Below are 12,923 nucleotides of genomic sequence, written 5' to 3'. Positions count from 1 at the left end.
TTTTGTTATAACTAAATTTGAATACATTGTAAAATAGATATTAATTAATTTAAGTTAATAGTAAAAGTGTTTGTATTCTGATTGCCTAGCAACAATACACCCTGAGATTAAGAGTCCTTTTATATAATAAAATTATATTACCCATTAAGTAGTAAAGTTCTTAAATTAGAACCCAAGTATCTCTTATATTTGAAGAAAGTTTTATAAAAACGAGCAAAATTCTTATTATTTTTATTTTTAATAATTTTAAAAATTATTACAACATATACCGGCGATTAAAGCATCTTGTTTTGCCAGTATGGCATTGTAAAATAGATTGCCGGGTACGCTGAAGGTAGTGTCATCAGTGATGGCATGTGTTTGCCTGAAGCTCACTGGGAATAGGGAGGGGCTATTCCTGCTGGTGTTGTTAAAGTGATGACGTCAGGCTGTTGAGCCAGAAGTTCCTCTCAAGGCGAAGACATCAACCAGGGAACAGTACTTTGCCACCTCCCAGATCTGGGTGGAGGGGCGATTTCACGGAATAGTGGATTGGCACAGGCTTTCAGCCAATCAAAGAATTTGATGTGCCTAAGGCCTATGAATTCCAGCACAGACGGGAGTTGGAGCTCCTCACATATTTCTCTGTTCCTAGCCCGCTGGAGTGAAGTTCCTCTGACTATTCGCCTCAGGAGGGAGTTCTGGAAACTCTGTAGTTTGGTCAGTGTTGTCTTGTAGAGGTGTCTCATGAGTGGTGCACCATAGAGCAGCGTTGGACGTATGATGGCCTTGTATATTTGTAGTTTCAGGTGTAGTGAGATCTGTTGTGACGTCAGCAGATGGTAGAGCCTATGCGACTTCTGCCATGCCAGCTTCAGTCTCTCCCTGGCGTGACTCTTGACAGGCACCTCACCTTCTCAAATCACGCTAGGGAGAGACTGAAGCTGGCCCGGCAGAAGTCGCATATATTGTACCAGAGAAAAATAAATAAATCATAATTTTTCAAATAGTTTCATTGGGATCGAACAGACAACAGAAAGATTGGAAAAATACATTTAGGCCTCTCTCACCACCGAGCTAGCAGGCACAGATAAGTTAGTACAGCACATGTATCAGTGATTGTCTAATATTTGTCCTTTTTACATCTGAAACTACGATAGTATAATGTGTGGTAGTTACAACACTAAATATTATAATTATTCAATCACTTTAATTCTTTTGCTTTATTAAAAAAAACAATCAAGACAATTATTTCGCCTTTTTTTCTAATCAGTTTTGTTGAGAGGTTAATAATCAAGTATCATCTGAGAAATTGACAGAGAAATCATCTGAGAAAATTACTTGTGTAAAATCTTGGTATTGTTTTAAATTTAAATAATTTTTTTTTTTTATTCTAATCGTTCAAATATATTATCCAATGAGTGTTTCGTTTTAATATAATTTCAATATATTGTAATATGCTCTTTTTGAGTAAATAATATATTTTGGTGTATAAAGGGTTTATAATATGTTTTATTTTATGTATCATTTTAAGATTGTTAATTTGTTTTGTTTATCCAAAAAGCAAGCTAACCAAATTTCATTGTTGATAATAACTTCGTGATACAAAAAACCAAGATGGCGGTATGTTGATTCAAGGCCATGTTGAGCAGATTCAAATATCATAAAAAACTATTTTAACTCGTCCCCTCATAATTGAAAATACAGTAAATTAAAGGAAAAATAGAAATCAAGAAATAGTGCTACAGAATAATATTCAGAAAATAAATCATTTGGAAAAATCCCTAACTGTTGGGGGACAATCGATGTTTACATCTAACCTCAAGGCAGGTTTTGTTTTTGAACTTGAGGAGTTGTTGTCTGGAGAGAGAGGAGAAAGGTGCAGTATGACGTCCTTATAAAGGGACAGTATGAAGAGGTCCACATCAATTTCTGTCAAGAAGAAAGCCATTTTGGACGCCAGAACAAAAGAAAACAGAAGACACCAGGAATCAAGAAGATCGTAGAGCTTGGTTAGTTTTTGTTATAACTAAATTAGAATATATTTGTAAAACAGATTTAAATTTAATTAATTGAAATTATTGTAAATGCCTGTTCTGATTGTCTAGTAACAACACGCCCTGAGATTAAGAGTCTCTCTCTTTTTATATAATAAAATTAAGAGCCTTGTTATATAATAAAACTAATTATTATCCATTTGATATTAGTGTTATTAATTAGAACCCTAAGTTATTCTTTCATATTTGAAAAAAGTTTAAAAAACTATTCAGATTCCTTTTATTTTTATTTTTAATATTTTAAAATTATTACAATATAATTTAGTTAAATAAATATATAGTTTAGTTTTAATTAAACTTTAATTATTATAACTTTGCGAATAAATAATTAATGTAAATATTATTTATCTATAGTAAACATTGTAAATAATTTTAATGCAGATGTTAGTTTCAATCAATTTAAATATAATTAAGTATAAATATGTTCAAAAAGTATTAGAATTATAAATACATTTTAAAAAATATTTAAACTGATTTGTGAGATTTGATATGAGTATCAATTTTGTCTTGAATACTGTTGGACTTATATATCCAAGTATTGTAAGATTTTTTTATGTAAGATACATATATGTTCACCAAATTTATCAGGAAACATATTTATAAATGAACACATGCCAGGAAAATAGATATAAATTCAGTTCACCTGTTGTTGGTTTATGGCCAAACACTCCACAGTAATATGCCGGCATTCTGGTCGAGCCTCCTATATCAGTTCCAATTCCCATCGGTGAACCACAAGCCGAAATGATAGAGCACTGCAAAATTGAAAGGTCTTTTTCTTTATTTAATAAAAAATTAATTATAAATCTGAAACAAATTTTCAAAAAATTAAGCAATTAATAATAATAAAAGAATTGATGATATAAAGAAGGATCGATGACATTGAATATAAAAAAAAAACAAGCAAACAGACTAAATGGTTGGCAAATTATTTTTAATAGTCCCGAAACATTGTATACAGATAATGTGTAATTTTCAAAATAATACAAAAATTTCAATGTAAGATTTTTTCACTTCAATTCATTACCATAATTTTTTTTTTTTGGTAACCACAGACCCCAAAAACTTAAATTTCTACTTCTTCCTTCTAACCTAAACACTTTCCTATCTATACCTATGTCATCAAAATTGCCATTGTGTCTGCAGCTAACCTCATATTGTTATGTCGTCTTATCTGTATTTATTTTGAGGTTTTACATTTTCACCCTGGTCAAATAACAGTACTTCGAGTTACTCTTAACTGATACTTTATCACCCAGAGTGAAACTCTTCTCGTATCTATTCTAGTGCTAAGATTAATTGAACATGTGAAAGAGAATTACTTTTCTTAGAGAAACTTGTCGTAATGAATTCCTGTTTTCCTTTCCTTCCACTTGAATTTATCCAGCACAACCATAAACAAAATAAAACATTATTTATTGTAATAAGTTATATTTTCCTTACTTCTCCACCACAGGATCCTCCTGCAGTTCGAGTAAAATTATAAGGGTTGTTTGTTTGACCATAAACATTATTCCTAGCTTCACACCATAAATTAAGTTCTGGCATATTGGTAACGGCTATCAAAATCGCACCACTGTTTTTCAATCTTTGAATTACAATTGCATCTTCTTTACCTGTCATTCCTTTTCTCGCAACAAGGCCACAAGTAAAAGCCATGCCTAGAATACACAAGATACAAATTGAATAACCAAAAACTAAATAGAAGGTTAGTACAATAAATTGCATCATATAATCCAATATGTGGATCAACAAAAACAAAAGTCAAAGATTCACATCTAGAAGCAATAGCAATTTTTTCATAAGTTTATGTAATTTAGTTGATAGTTCACTCAATTCATTAATTTAATATATATTTTTGAGGTGTATTCTATCAAAAGTTATAATCATTATAATATGCCGTTTTTCAATTTCAGGCGCTTTTTTTAAATATTGCTCGATTTAACTATCTTAAAGTCTCCTCTTCTTGTTTTAAGCTAATATTGTAAAAATGATATAGGACCATCGCTCCCCGGGGGTCTTCGTCGGGAGGGTCCATTGGGTAAGGATTATCTTTTTTTTTGTTTGTTTTATATAACCTACTACTTAAAAGTAATAATTTTTTAACAAATTAAAATTCTAACTTTGAAAATTATTCATTTTTTTTTTTCAAATTTACATTATCTCTTACAGGATAGATTCTCCCCGTATCTGCATCATGCCATTATAAAACTAATATCAAATTTACTTGCATATATTTTTAATACAGTTATAAATATCAATAAATAAATTTAAAAACAATTCTCAAGTCAAATAGAATTTACTTATTTAAACGGAATAAATCCAATATAAATTGCTTAGATTAATATGAATATTAATACATACAAATTATTAATGTAAATACAAATACATAAATAAATATTGTTCATGCTAAGATCACAGATTAATTTGTAAATAGTCTAAGTATTTAATTTACATTTATTTTATTTGTATATTATTTTCTTTAGAAGTTTATTTTATTTTTAGAAGAAGCAGATGTATTTACATTTTTTATTATAAGATTTAAGAGTAAAAATAACTGTCAGGCATTATTTGGTTGGTGTTGCCTAGCAACAGGTCTACAATATATAGTCTTGAATCAGCTGTCTACTTGCCATAAGTAATTGGTATGATTCATTTATCAGCATTCTACCTGTGTGCATTATTTTTTGTTATTTGTGATTATGGTAATTTAACCCTGTGTTTAATGAGTGCCATGGTGGTATTTAATTTAATTAAAATTAGACAATTGGATACATTAATTGAATCAGTATAGACATGGGCCCACCAACTTTTGACAAGTGGCTTATAAAAGCAAAGTGAAAGTGTCTACGACTTCGTAGTAATAGTTCTACACTACTGTTACATCAAGAAATATCTTCCTCTTACTTATCAGTCGCAGAGACTCAGTATTTTATTTATACAGCGTACTCTCGGTAATCCAAACTAATTACTGCAGGGTGGTGTTTAGATTATAGAAAGTATTAGGAAAAATGGTGTAAAAAATTAACAATATGAGTTTGCATACTTATTTGTTTTGTTTTTTCATATTTTATTAGAAATTTGACTGTTTGAAGTTTTGAAAATGAATCTTTTTTAAAGAAATTGGTTATTTTATTTTATATAAATATCAATATATGAAGTAGATTTATATTATAAATTTGACACTTTCTAATAGTATATAATTTATACTATAGACACCCTCTAGAGTATATATTATAATGATGTAATATAATGAACAATTAATGTTACCTTTCGCTTGAGTACTTTCCTTGGAAGTAAAAGGTACACCAAGGAAAGGTTTAGAGTATTCTATTTCATCAGTAGTTTGATCTGTTTCAGCTAAGAATTTATTAACTGCCCTAGCTTCTTCAATAGCATCAACATATCTTTCATCTACAACTGCGTTTAAAAACTGATTTACCTGTTTAATGCGGTTTATATGTGCCCTTATGACAGTCTCACATGATATCTATAAATTAAAAAAAATAATGAAACAATTAAAATTACAGTTATAAAAAGTCATCCATATAGTTACAAATGAGGAGAAGATGGTTGGGGGTGCGGTGAATGAAAAACACAAATAAGTATGATTAACTTATTTTAATGTGCCAACGTTTCGGCTAGAGTTTCTGGCCTTCTTCAGGGCTAAAAACAAAACAAGATAACAACCACAGTAAGTATAGAAAAATAAAAAAAGAAAGTGTAAACTTCTGTTTATACTTTCTTTTTATATTTTTTTATTTTATTTTTTTATTAATTTATAAACTTCTGTTTATACTTTCTTTTATTATTTTTTTATTTTTCTATACTTACTGTGGTTGTTATCTTGTTTTATTTTTAGCCCTGAAGAAGGCTAGAAACTCTAGCCGAAACGTTGGCACATTAAAATAAGTTAATCATACTTATTTGTGTTTTTCATTCACCGCACCCCCAACCATCTTCTCCTCATTTATCATCCACGGTCAACTATTTCTCATAATCATAGTTACAAAAGTTTAACAGTCATAGTCATACAGTCATAAACTCATAAAGTTATACAAGGGCATACCCAGAATCAAAACTAGGGGGGGTGTCCCTATGGCTTTTAGCTATACCAAAATTTTAAGAAAATTATATATAATTATAGCGTTGTTTTATTAGTTATTACAATTGTTTGCTTTTAAAATAAAATAATTTTTATTAAATTAATAATATGTTTTAACTTCTAGGAGGGAAGGGGCAGCCGCCACTCCCTGCCCCTGGCTGGGTATGCCTATGCAGTCATACAGTTAAGCATAGTCATATACTTGTATATGAATCAAAATTACTTTATAAAATTAAACAACAAATAAGATTATTAATTTGCCACATGTAATTAATGAAGGAAAATGGTTCTGGTGGCATTAAAAAAAAGGATCAGAGCTAAAAACTAAAAAAAAATTACTTTCACTTACCTATATATATGGAATATACAGTAAGGGGAAATTTTTCTGTTGTGAAAAATTTTGAATTTTCGAAATAGTTTTCGACGGAAATACATGTTTCGAGGTTCCCTGGGTTCAAAAACATAATATCGAAAAATGGTATGTTTATGAACAGCCTAGGTCAAAAAAGAAAATTCGTAAGAAACTGAAACTACACAATTAAGGCGTCATATAGTCTGGATTGCGATAGCAACTTTTTCAATAAAATCGATCGACCGGAATTACTACTAGATAGATTCTATTTTTCAAATTTTTTCGATTTTACCGGAAACGGCTCAAAACGATTTTGATGAAATTCATCAAGTCAATGCAGAATTAAACGGTCTTAAATATCAGCGATGTATTTTTCTCATTGAAATAGTCTGACCTGACTTATGTTAGCATAAGTATTAGCAATAATATACAATGAATAAATAAAAAATATTAAATAATATGAATAATTAACGAGAAAAACCGAGACAAGCTAAACATTCCCCATTGCATTACGACTTCGCGAAACTGTCGTATTCTATTTATATGCAAAATTTATGTTCATATGTATGGTGTTAAGTGAATGTTGTGACTTTTGAACCACAGAAGCTTCGTACAGCTTGTGATGGAACGGCATTGGATGATTGTTTCCATTTTTTAACATATTGCCCGCCTATCATGAGAACTGAATCCGATACTTGCCGAAACTAAGCAATATTAACCAAAACGTTGTATGAATTTTTATCTGCAACCTCACGATTGAATCTTAAACTTCTTTTTATAAATGTAACACAAAACCTAATACTTAGAGCTGGATACCTATCTCTTGTTTTTCCACAATTAGACTATGGCCACCTGGTATATGGTGGACTCTCGGGGAATCTCGAATCTATGCTTTAACGTTTTATGAATTGTGCAGAATTTTCGAGATCAGCAGAGATACGCACATAACCCAGTATTACGCCCAACTGAAGTGGCTCTATCCATTCTTCCGATGCCAGTATTTCCTAGCGTCCTTTTTATTTTAAGTAATTAGTACTCAGCATCCCTTCTATAGTCTAAAAAACCTGCAATTCAAATTCTTCATCCAATCCAGTACTACCAGGTCCCATTTACATATACCCTCCACCTTATGAACAGCTGCGTTTGATCAATCATTTTTTACCAAGCTGCATATCTCTGGAACTCCATTCCCTCTAACATGCCATGTACCAACTTTTCCCTCGATTAAAACCCTTCTATTTAACTACCTTTTACTTCACCACTCTAATATTATAATGGTAAAGATATTTTGTAACTAACTTTTTGTTTTCTTTTTTATATATGTAGTCAGTCAGTTTTTAATTTTTTTTTTCTTCTCTGTATCTAAAATTATTAAATAATTTTAATGTAAGTTATAATTAAGTGTTATTTTTAGAAAATATATATTATTGTAAAATTAAAATTGCCTTTATAATTGTTCCAAAGGGGCCTAGTCCCAGAATTAGAATTACAGAACTGATGGAGTTGGAGCTACCTAAGTCAGATAAATTGGATTTTCTCAGATCTATATGTGGAAACAAAAAACATTTTTAAGGTTGTCCAAGATACATATGACTAACTCTCCTACATTTGTTGAAATATCATATAGCCTTTTTATTACAGAGATATATTCCCATTTTAATCTCAACCTAATTTTAAATGAAAAATCAGATTAGATTTAGTACGCTTTGAGTGGTTAAGCATGTAACACCTTAAAATGGATGCTAAAAAGTGTCAGAGTAGGGTAACTATGAAACTGATAGCTAAAATTGCCATGGATACAATAATTATTTATCAATGATTCATTCATGAATAAGAGTCGTATCCATGGCAACTTTAGATATAACTAATTTTGGCCCATCTCTGGATAGTGTAGAAAACATTAAAAAAACAAAAAGAAAACGGATTTATGCCTTTTTGTGTCTCTACGACTCATATTTATACACAAGATTAATAGATGATGTTTAAAATTGAAATATGACAACAACTACTGTAAAGCTTTGTTGCTTAAGGTGATCAATCAAATAAACGAGTTTCCTCAAGGTAGTCAATGAAATAAAAAAGTTAATGGTGAGAATAATTAAGTAAATTGACCTTCAGGCTATAAATAAAAAAATATTATTTCTTCATACTTAGCTATTATTGTATGACATGAATTATTTTTATTTTTCATTTAATTCTATGATTAATAATTATATACACTAAGAATTTTAGTGGAAAAAAATTATATCAACGAATTTGTTTTATGTACAATAACATTTTCTGATTTTTTTCTGGGACAGTACTTCATACTTCAAATAGTACATTCCACCTTACAACCTATTAGACCATCTGTCTATTTTCAGGCATATTTTCTTTAAGGTTATAATTATTTTTCATTTGTTTTGTGTTTATTAATGTTTTTAACAATATTTTTTAATTATGTGGTCAACTTAGTTTAAGCAACTAAGTTACTTTACAAAGTGACTCAGGAAATTTCAAGATCAAATTATAATTTCACTCTTGAACTTTGACATGGAACTATACTCAGAGAGAAAGACTTTATATCTTTTATCCATGAATAGAGTTTACATCTTCAGATAAATTATGTTTAAAAAGCAAGTGTCATGATATCATGATAATATAAGACCAACAGACCTTTTGACTGGGTCAACAAAATGCAGTAAATATCCACCAGATTCTTTGTAAATAAATCACAGAGTAAATAGTACACATCAACTCTCCACATATATTTATAATTTTAATTTATTAAATTCACCTTATCAAGGTAAAAATAGTATGAAATTAAGAAAGACACAATTATTTCAAGATATAGACTGATTATTTATATGCTATTAGAGTTCATTAATTAATTCATATGTATTTCCTTGCAATTATTTATTTTGTGGTAATAAATCATCTTATTTTGTTTAATGGTCATTTTTTTACAAAATTTGTGTTTGAAATTTTGTCATCTTCTCTTTTTCTAAAATCATAGGTGTTGACTATTCTATTATCTTTCATGCACTGTATTGAAGTATTAAGGTAACTTACTGTTCAAAAAATTAATTAATAAATTACCTTTAAAAAATAAGAAAATATTATAAATAAAGTGGCTTCAAAAAAATAAAATTACTTAATGTATTAAAAAAACATTGGAAATGGGTTTACTAACTTTGTTGTTCATTTTAATCAGGCTATATAGATCTCAAACATAGTGAATAATGCCTTAAGTTTACATAAGTCAAAAAATAGGATTTTTTATTTCGATGAATCCAGATTGGTCGAATTCCTATTTTTCATTGGTTAGAACGGTATAATTCGGTATAATCCCACATTGCAAATAGTTGCAATAGTAGTTGGGAGTTGCCTCTTGCTTGGAGATTACATCCTCCCCTCCACTATCAACAGTAATAAATAAAAAAAAAACCTATAAACTGTTACAACAACCATGTAAGGCCAACCAGGGCCAGTCTTAATATAAAAAATATAAAAGAAGACGGTATAACTTGAAACAAAAATCTTTATGAACTGTGTGTGAGAGTGAAGAAATATCTATAAAAGAAAACTAAAATTGAAAATCCACAGACATCTCTGGAGATTAAAAATAAAGTTAAAAAAAGTTATTAAAATTTGTTTCTAAATTAGTTTCAAAATTATAATATAAAAAATAAATTTTGCCCAAAATAAGAAAAAAACAACCAACACATTAGTTTATATTTTTATGATTTTTTAAAAGTAATATATATTTTTAATATATGAATTTTAAGTGCAATGTTAATTAATATATTGTTGATAAAAAGTCCCCCACCCCCCCCAAAAAAAATGTAAACTAATACTTCCATAGTTCATTATACCATAGAATTTTAATAAGAGGGCTGGTGAAGAGGAAAAAAAGTTGGCCAAAGTAAAAAAAGGCCGAAACCTCACAAAAATATTTAATTGAATTATATATATAAAATAGATTTGTTTTCAATTAAAATTGATGAATAACTTTTATTCTCAAAAAATATATATAGTTTTATTTTTTAGAATGTGAATTTAATGAGGTACTAATAATATTTTTCCTATATCCTTCTGACTGATGATAATTAATTAAAAAAAAATATTAAAGTTTTCATTTTTTTATAAACTTTTAACCATTGACAGATATGACTCCGAAAAATCAGAATTCAATCTAAAAATGAAAAAACTCCATATTTTGACTAATAATCTAGATTATACAGGGTGTAACACACCAGATAGTATTATGATCAGTTTTTGAAAATTTTGGGTAGAATTAATTGAAAAACAATAGCTACAAGTTCAATTAAATTAAAAAGTAATACAAAAATATAATAATAACATGTATTAAATATCAAAATAATCATAGAAAATATAACAATGACTAAATAGATAATATTCATTAAATATCTATTCGGTTAGACTTTAAGAGAAAATAAGCTGGAAAATGGGAATTTTTATTTTAATGAATTCAGATAGGTCAAAGTTATATTATTCATACAGTAGGACAGTATAACTTTAAAAAAAATATTAAATATTTCACTTTTTTAAGCAATCTTCTTCAAACCAATGAAATATATACCCCAATCATACAGAATTCGATCTAAAAATTTATTTTTTGTTTAATACTGTAGATTATAATGGTATGTTCATGAAACCGGGCAGAATTCACAGCAAAAAAAACAAAAATAAATTTCATTAAAAATTACAAATAATCAAACTATAATAATAACTTGTTTTAAATACCAAAATAATCATTGACAATATGATAACGACCACCATACAATACATTTAATTTCTATAAAGCTCAAGTCTTTAAAAATTCACAAAAAATATTAGTTCTTTTCATTAAATAAGAGTAAACAAATAATAGGGAAGAAACATTATAATAATAAGATTATATTCATAGTTACAGGAAAGAAAATCAGTAAAAACTTTACTCGGACTAAAGTTTTGCATTAATTTAAGTTATTTAAGTTTAGCATAAACTTTATTTTCTCAAAATAAAATATGTGCAATGAAAATTTACTTTAAACTATTAAAAATGACTAAAATTTACATTTTTGGACAAGTAAAAAAATTTAAATTTTAATAATATTTAATAACAGGAACACAAAATATTATTTTATTACCTTCTTTTCTCTTATTTCTTTGGCCAAAGATGTTGCACTTTTTAGTAACACTTGATCTGTGGTTCCAGGAAGTTGTAAATTTTTTTTGTCATTGTATATAAAACCAAAAAAAAAGTCTATTAACCAATCGACAATAATTCTCAAAGTTAAGAACAAACCTTCACAGAACTTAACCTGGAATTAGAAATATGGTTACATCATGCAGTAAATTTGAATAAATACTTATTCATAAGTGATAATAGCATTACTTACACGGGCTGAAGTGGCCATGTTTTAATATATCAGATAATAAAGGTTGAAAAATCAAAGTAGATTCAGTAAATGAAGGATTACTTTAGCAACTAACATACATCCTTCATGGTTGCTGCCTCTTCAAGCAACTAACTGTGAATACACTCCAAGTGTGCAATTATCAGAGAGGTTTCTCATATTCTATAATCTAGCGGGAAATTCGAATTTTTAATTAAAGTAAAAATAAACAAAAAACATTCCTTTGATTATTAAGAAGTGAAATCAAAACAAAAAATAAATAAATACACAACTAACAATATTGGGCGGTTCATCAGCACTAATCCACTTTCTCAGTAAGTCAACATGTCATAAGAGAAAGTTCTAGGAACCTGGTTGTATAATGAGAGCTGTTTTTCAGGTCCTTGTTCAAATAATAAATTTATAAAGATTGACTGAAGGACTAAAGTCAAAAAAGGATTTTATAAAGGATATAGAAATAATGCATTGTCATTCTATCATAGATGATGCCAACAACTGAATTAATTAAATAAATTTTTACATTTTGTTCAAATTCATAGTTATACTAAATAAAAATTTCATTTTTAGTCATAATTGAAAATAGATATCTTTTTAAATCGTGTTTTATAAATCGATAATTTTTTTATTTCTTAACGAAAACCTCCCAGTTTTCCTATATAAAGACACGGGTTTTTATAAAAATCTCATAAAAAATAAAATCTTTTTTATTTATTTATTTATTGTCATTTACAACTGTACATAAAATACAAAGAGTAAATTTGCAGTAAGATCATAATGGTACGACCTAGGCATGTGGAGTAACTACGCACAGGTAGCACTAAAAAAAATATGATATACATAATTTAAAAAAAAAAAACAAGCACAATTTCACAAAAGTATCAATCGGTTTTTTATTACTAGAGGTTGGATTTTCGTGTAATTGTTCCATTTTTTCTATCTTAAATTCAGTCAAATCGGGGATGGTTAAAAATTAGCTATAGCTGAAGTTGCCATGGATACGACCCTTATTCATGAATGAACCATTGATA

The 12,923-nt window shown here is 28.4% G+C and overlaps 1 protein-coding gene across 1 annotated transcript in view; it reads right to left on the bottom strand.

Annotated features, from left to right (window-relative positions):
* LOC106693021 (fatty-acid amide hydrolase 2) overlaps nucleotides 1-12,272 on the bottom strand; it is a 20,865-nt gene extending 8,593 nt beyond the window's left edge. The window contains exons 1-6 of the mRNA XM_014439319.3: nucleotides 12,172-12,272; nucleotides 11,878-12,064; nucleotides 11,626-11,799; nucleotides 5,307-5,526; nucleotides 3,480-3,697; nucleotides 2,680-2,791 (exon numbers count right to left, since the gene is read on the bottom strand). Coding sequence (XP_014294805.1) covers nucleotides 2,680-2,791; nucleotides 3,480-3,697; nucleotides 5,307-5,526; nucleotides 11,626-11,799; nucleotides 11,878-11,895 — 742 coding nt within the window. The 5' untranslated portion in view covers nucleotides 11,896-12,064; nucleotides 12,172-12,272. The remainder of the gene's footprint in view (nucleotides 1-2,679; nucleotides 2,792-3,479; nucleotides 3,698-5,306; nucleotides 5,527-11,625; nucleotides 11,800-11,877; nucleotides 12,065-12,171) is intronic.
* Between the last annotated feature and the right edge of the window lie 651 nt (nucleotides 12,273-12,923).

Source organism: Halyomorpha halys, unplaced genomic scaffold, assembly GCF_000696795.3.
Source record: "Halyomorpha halys isolate HHAL.00 unplaced genomic scaffold, Hhal_1.1 Scaffold83.1, whole genome shotgun sequence".
Lineage (NCBI taxonomy): Eukaryota > Metazoa > Arthropoda > Insecta > Hemiptera > Pentatomidae > Halyomorpha > Halyomorpha halys.
The sequence above is the reverse complement of the archived record's forward strand: the minus strand, read 5'-3'. Positions and strand labels throughout refer to the sequence as shown.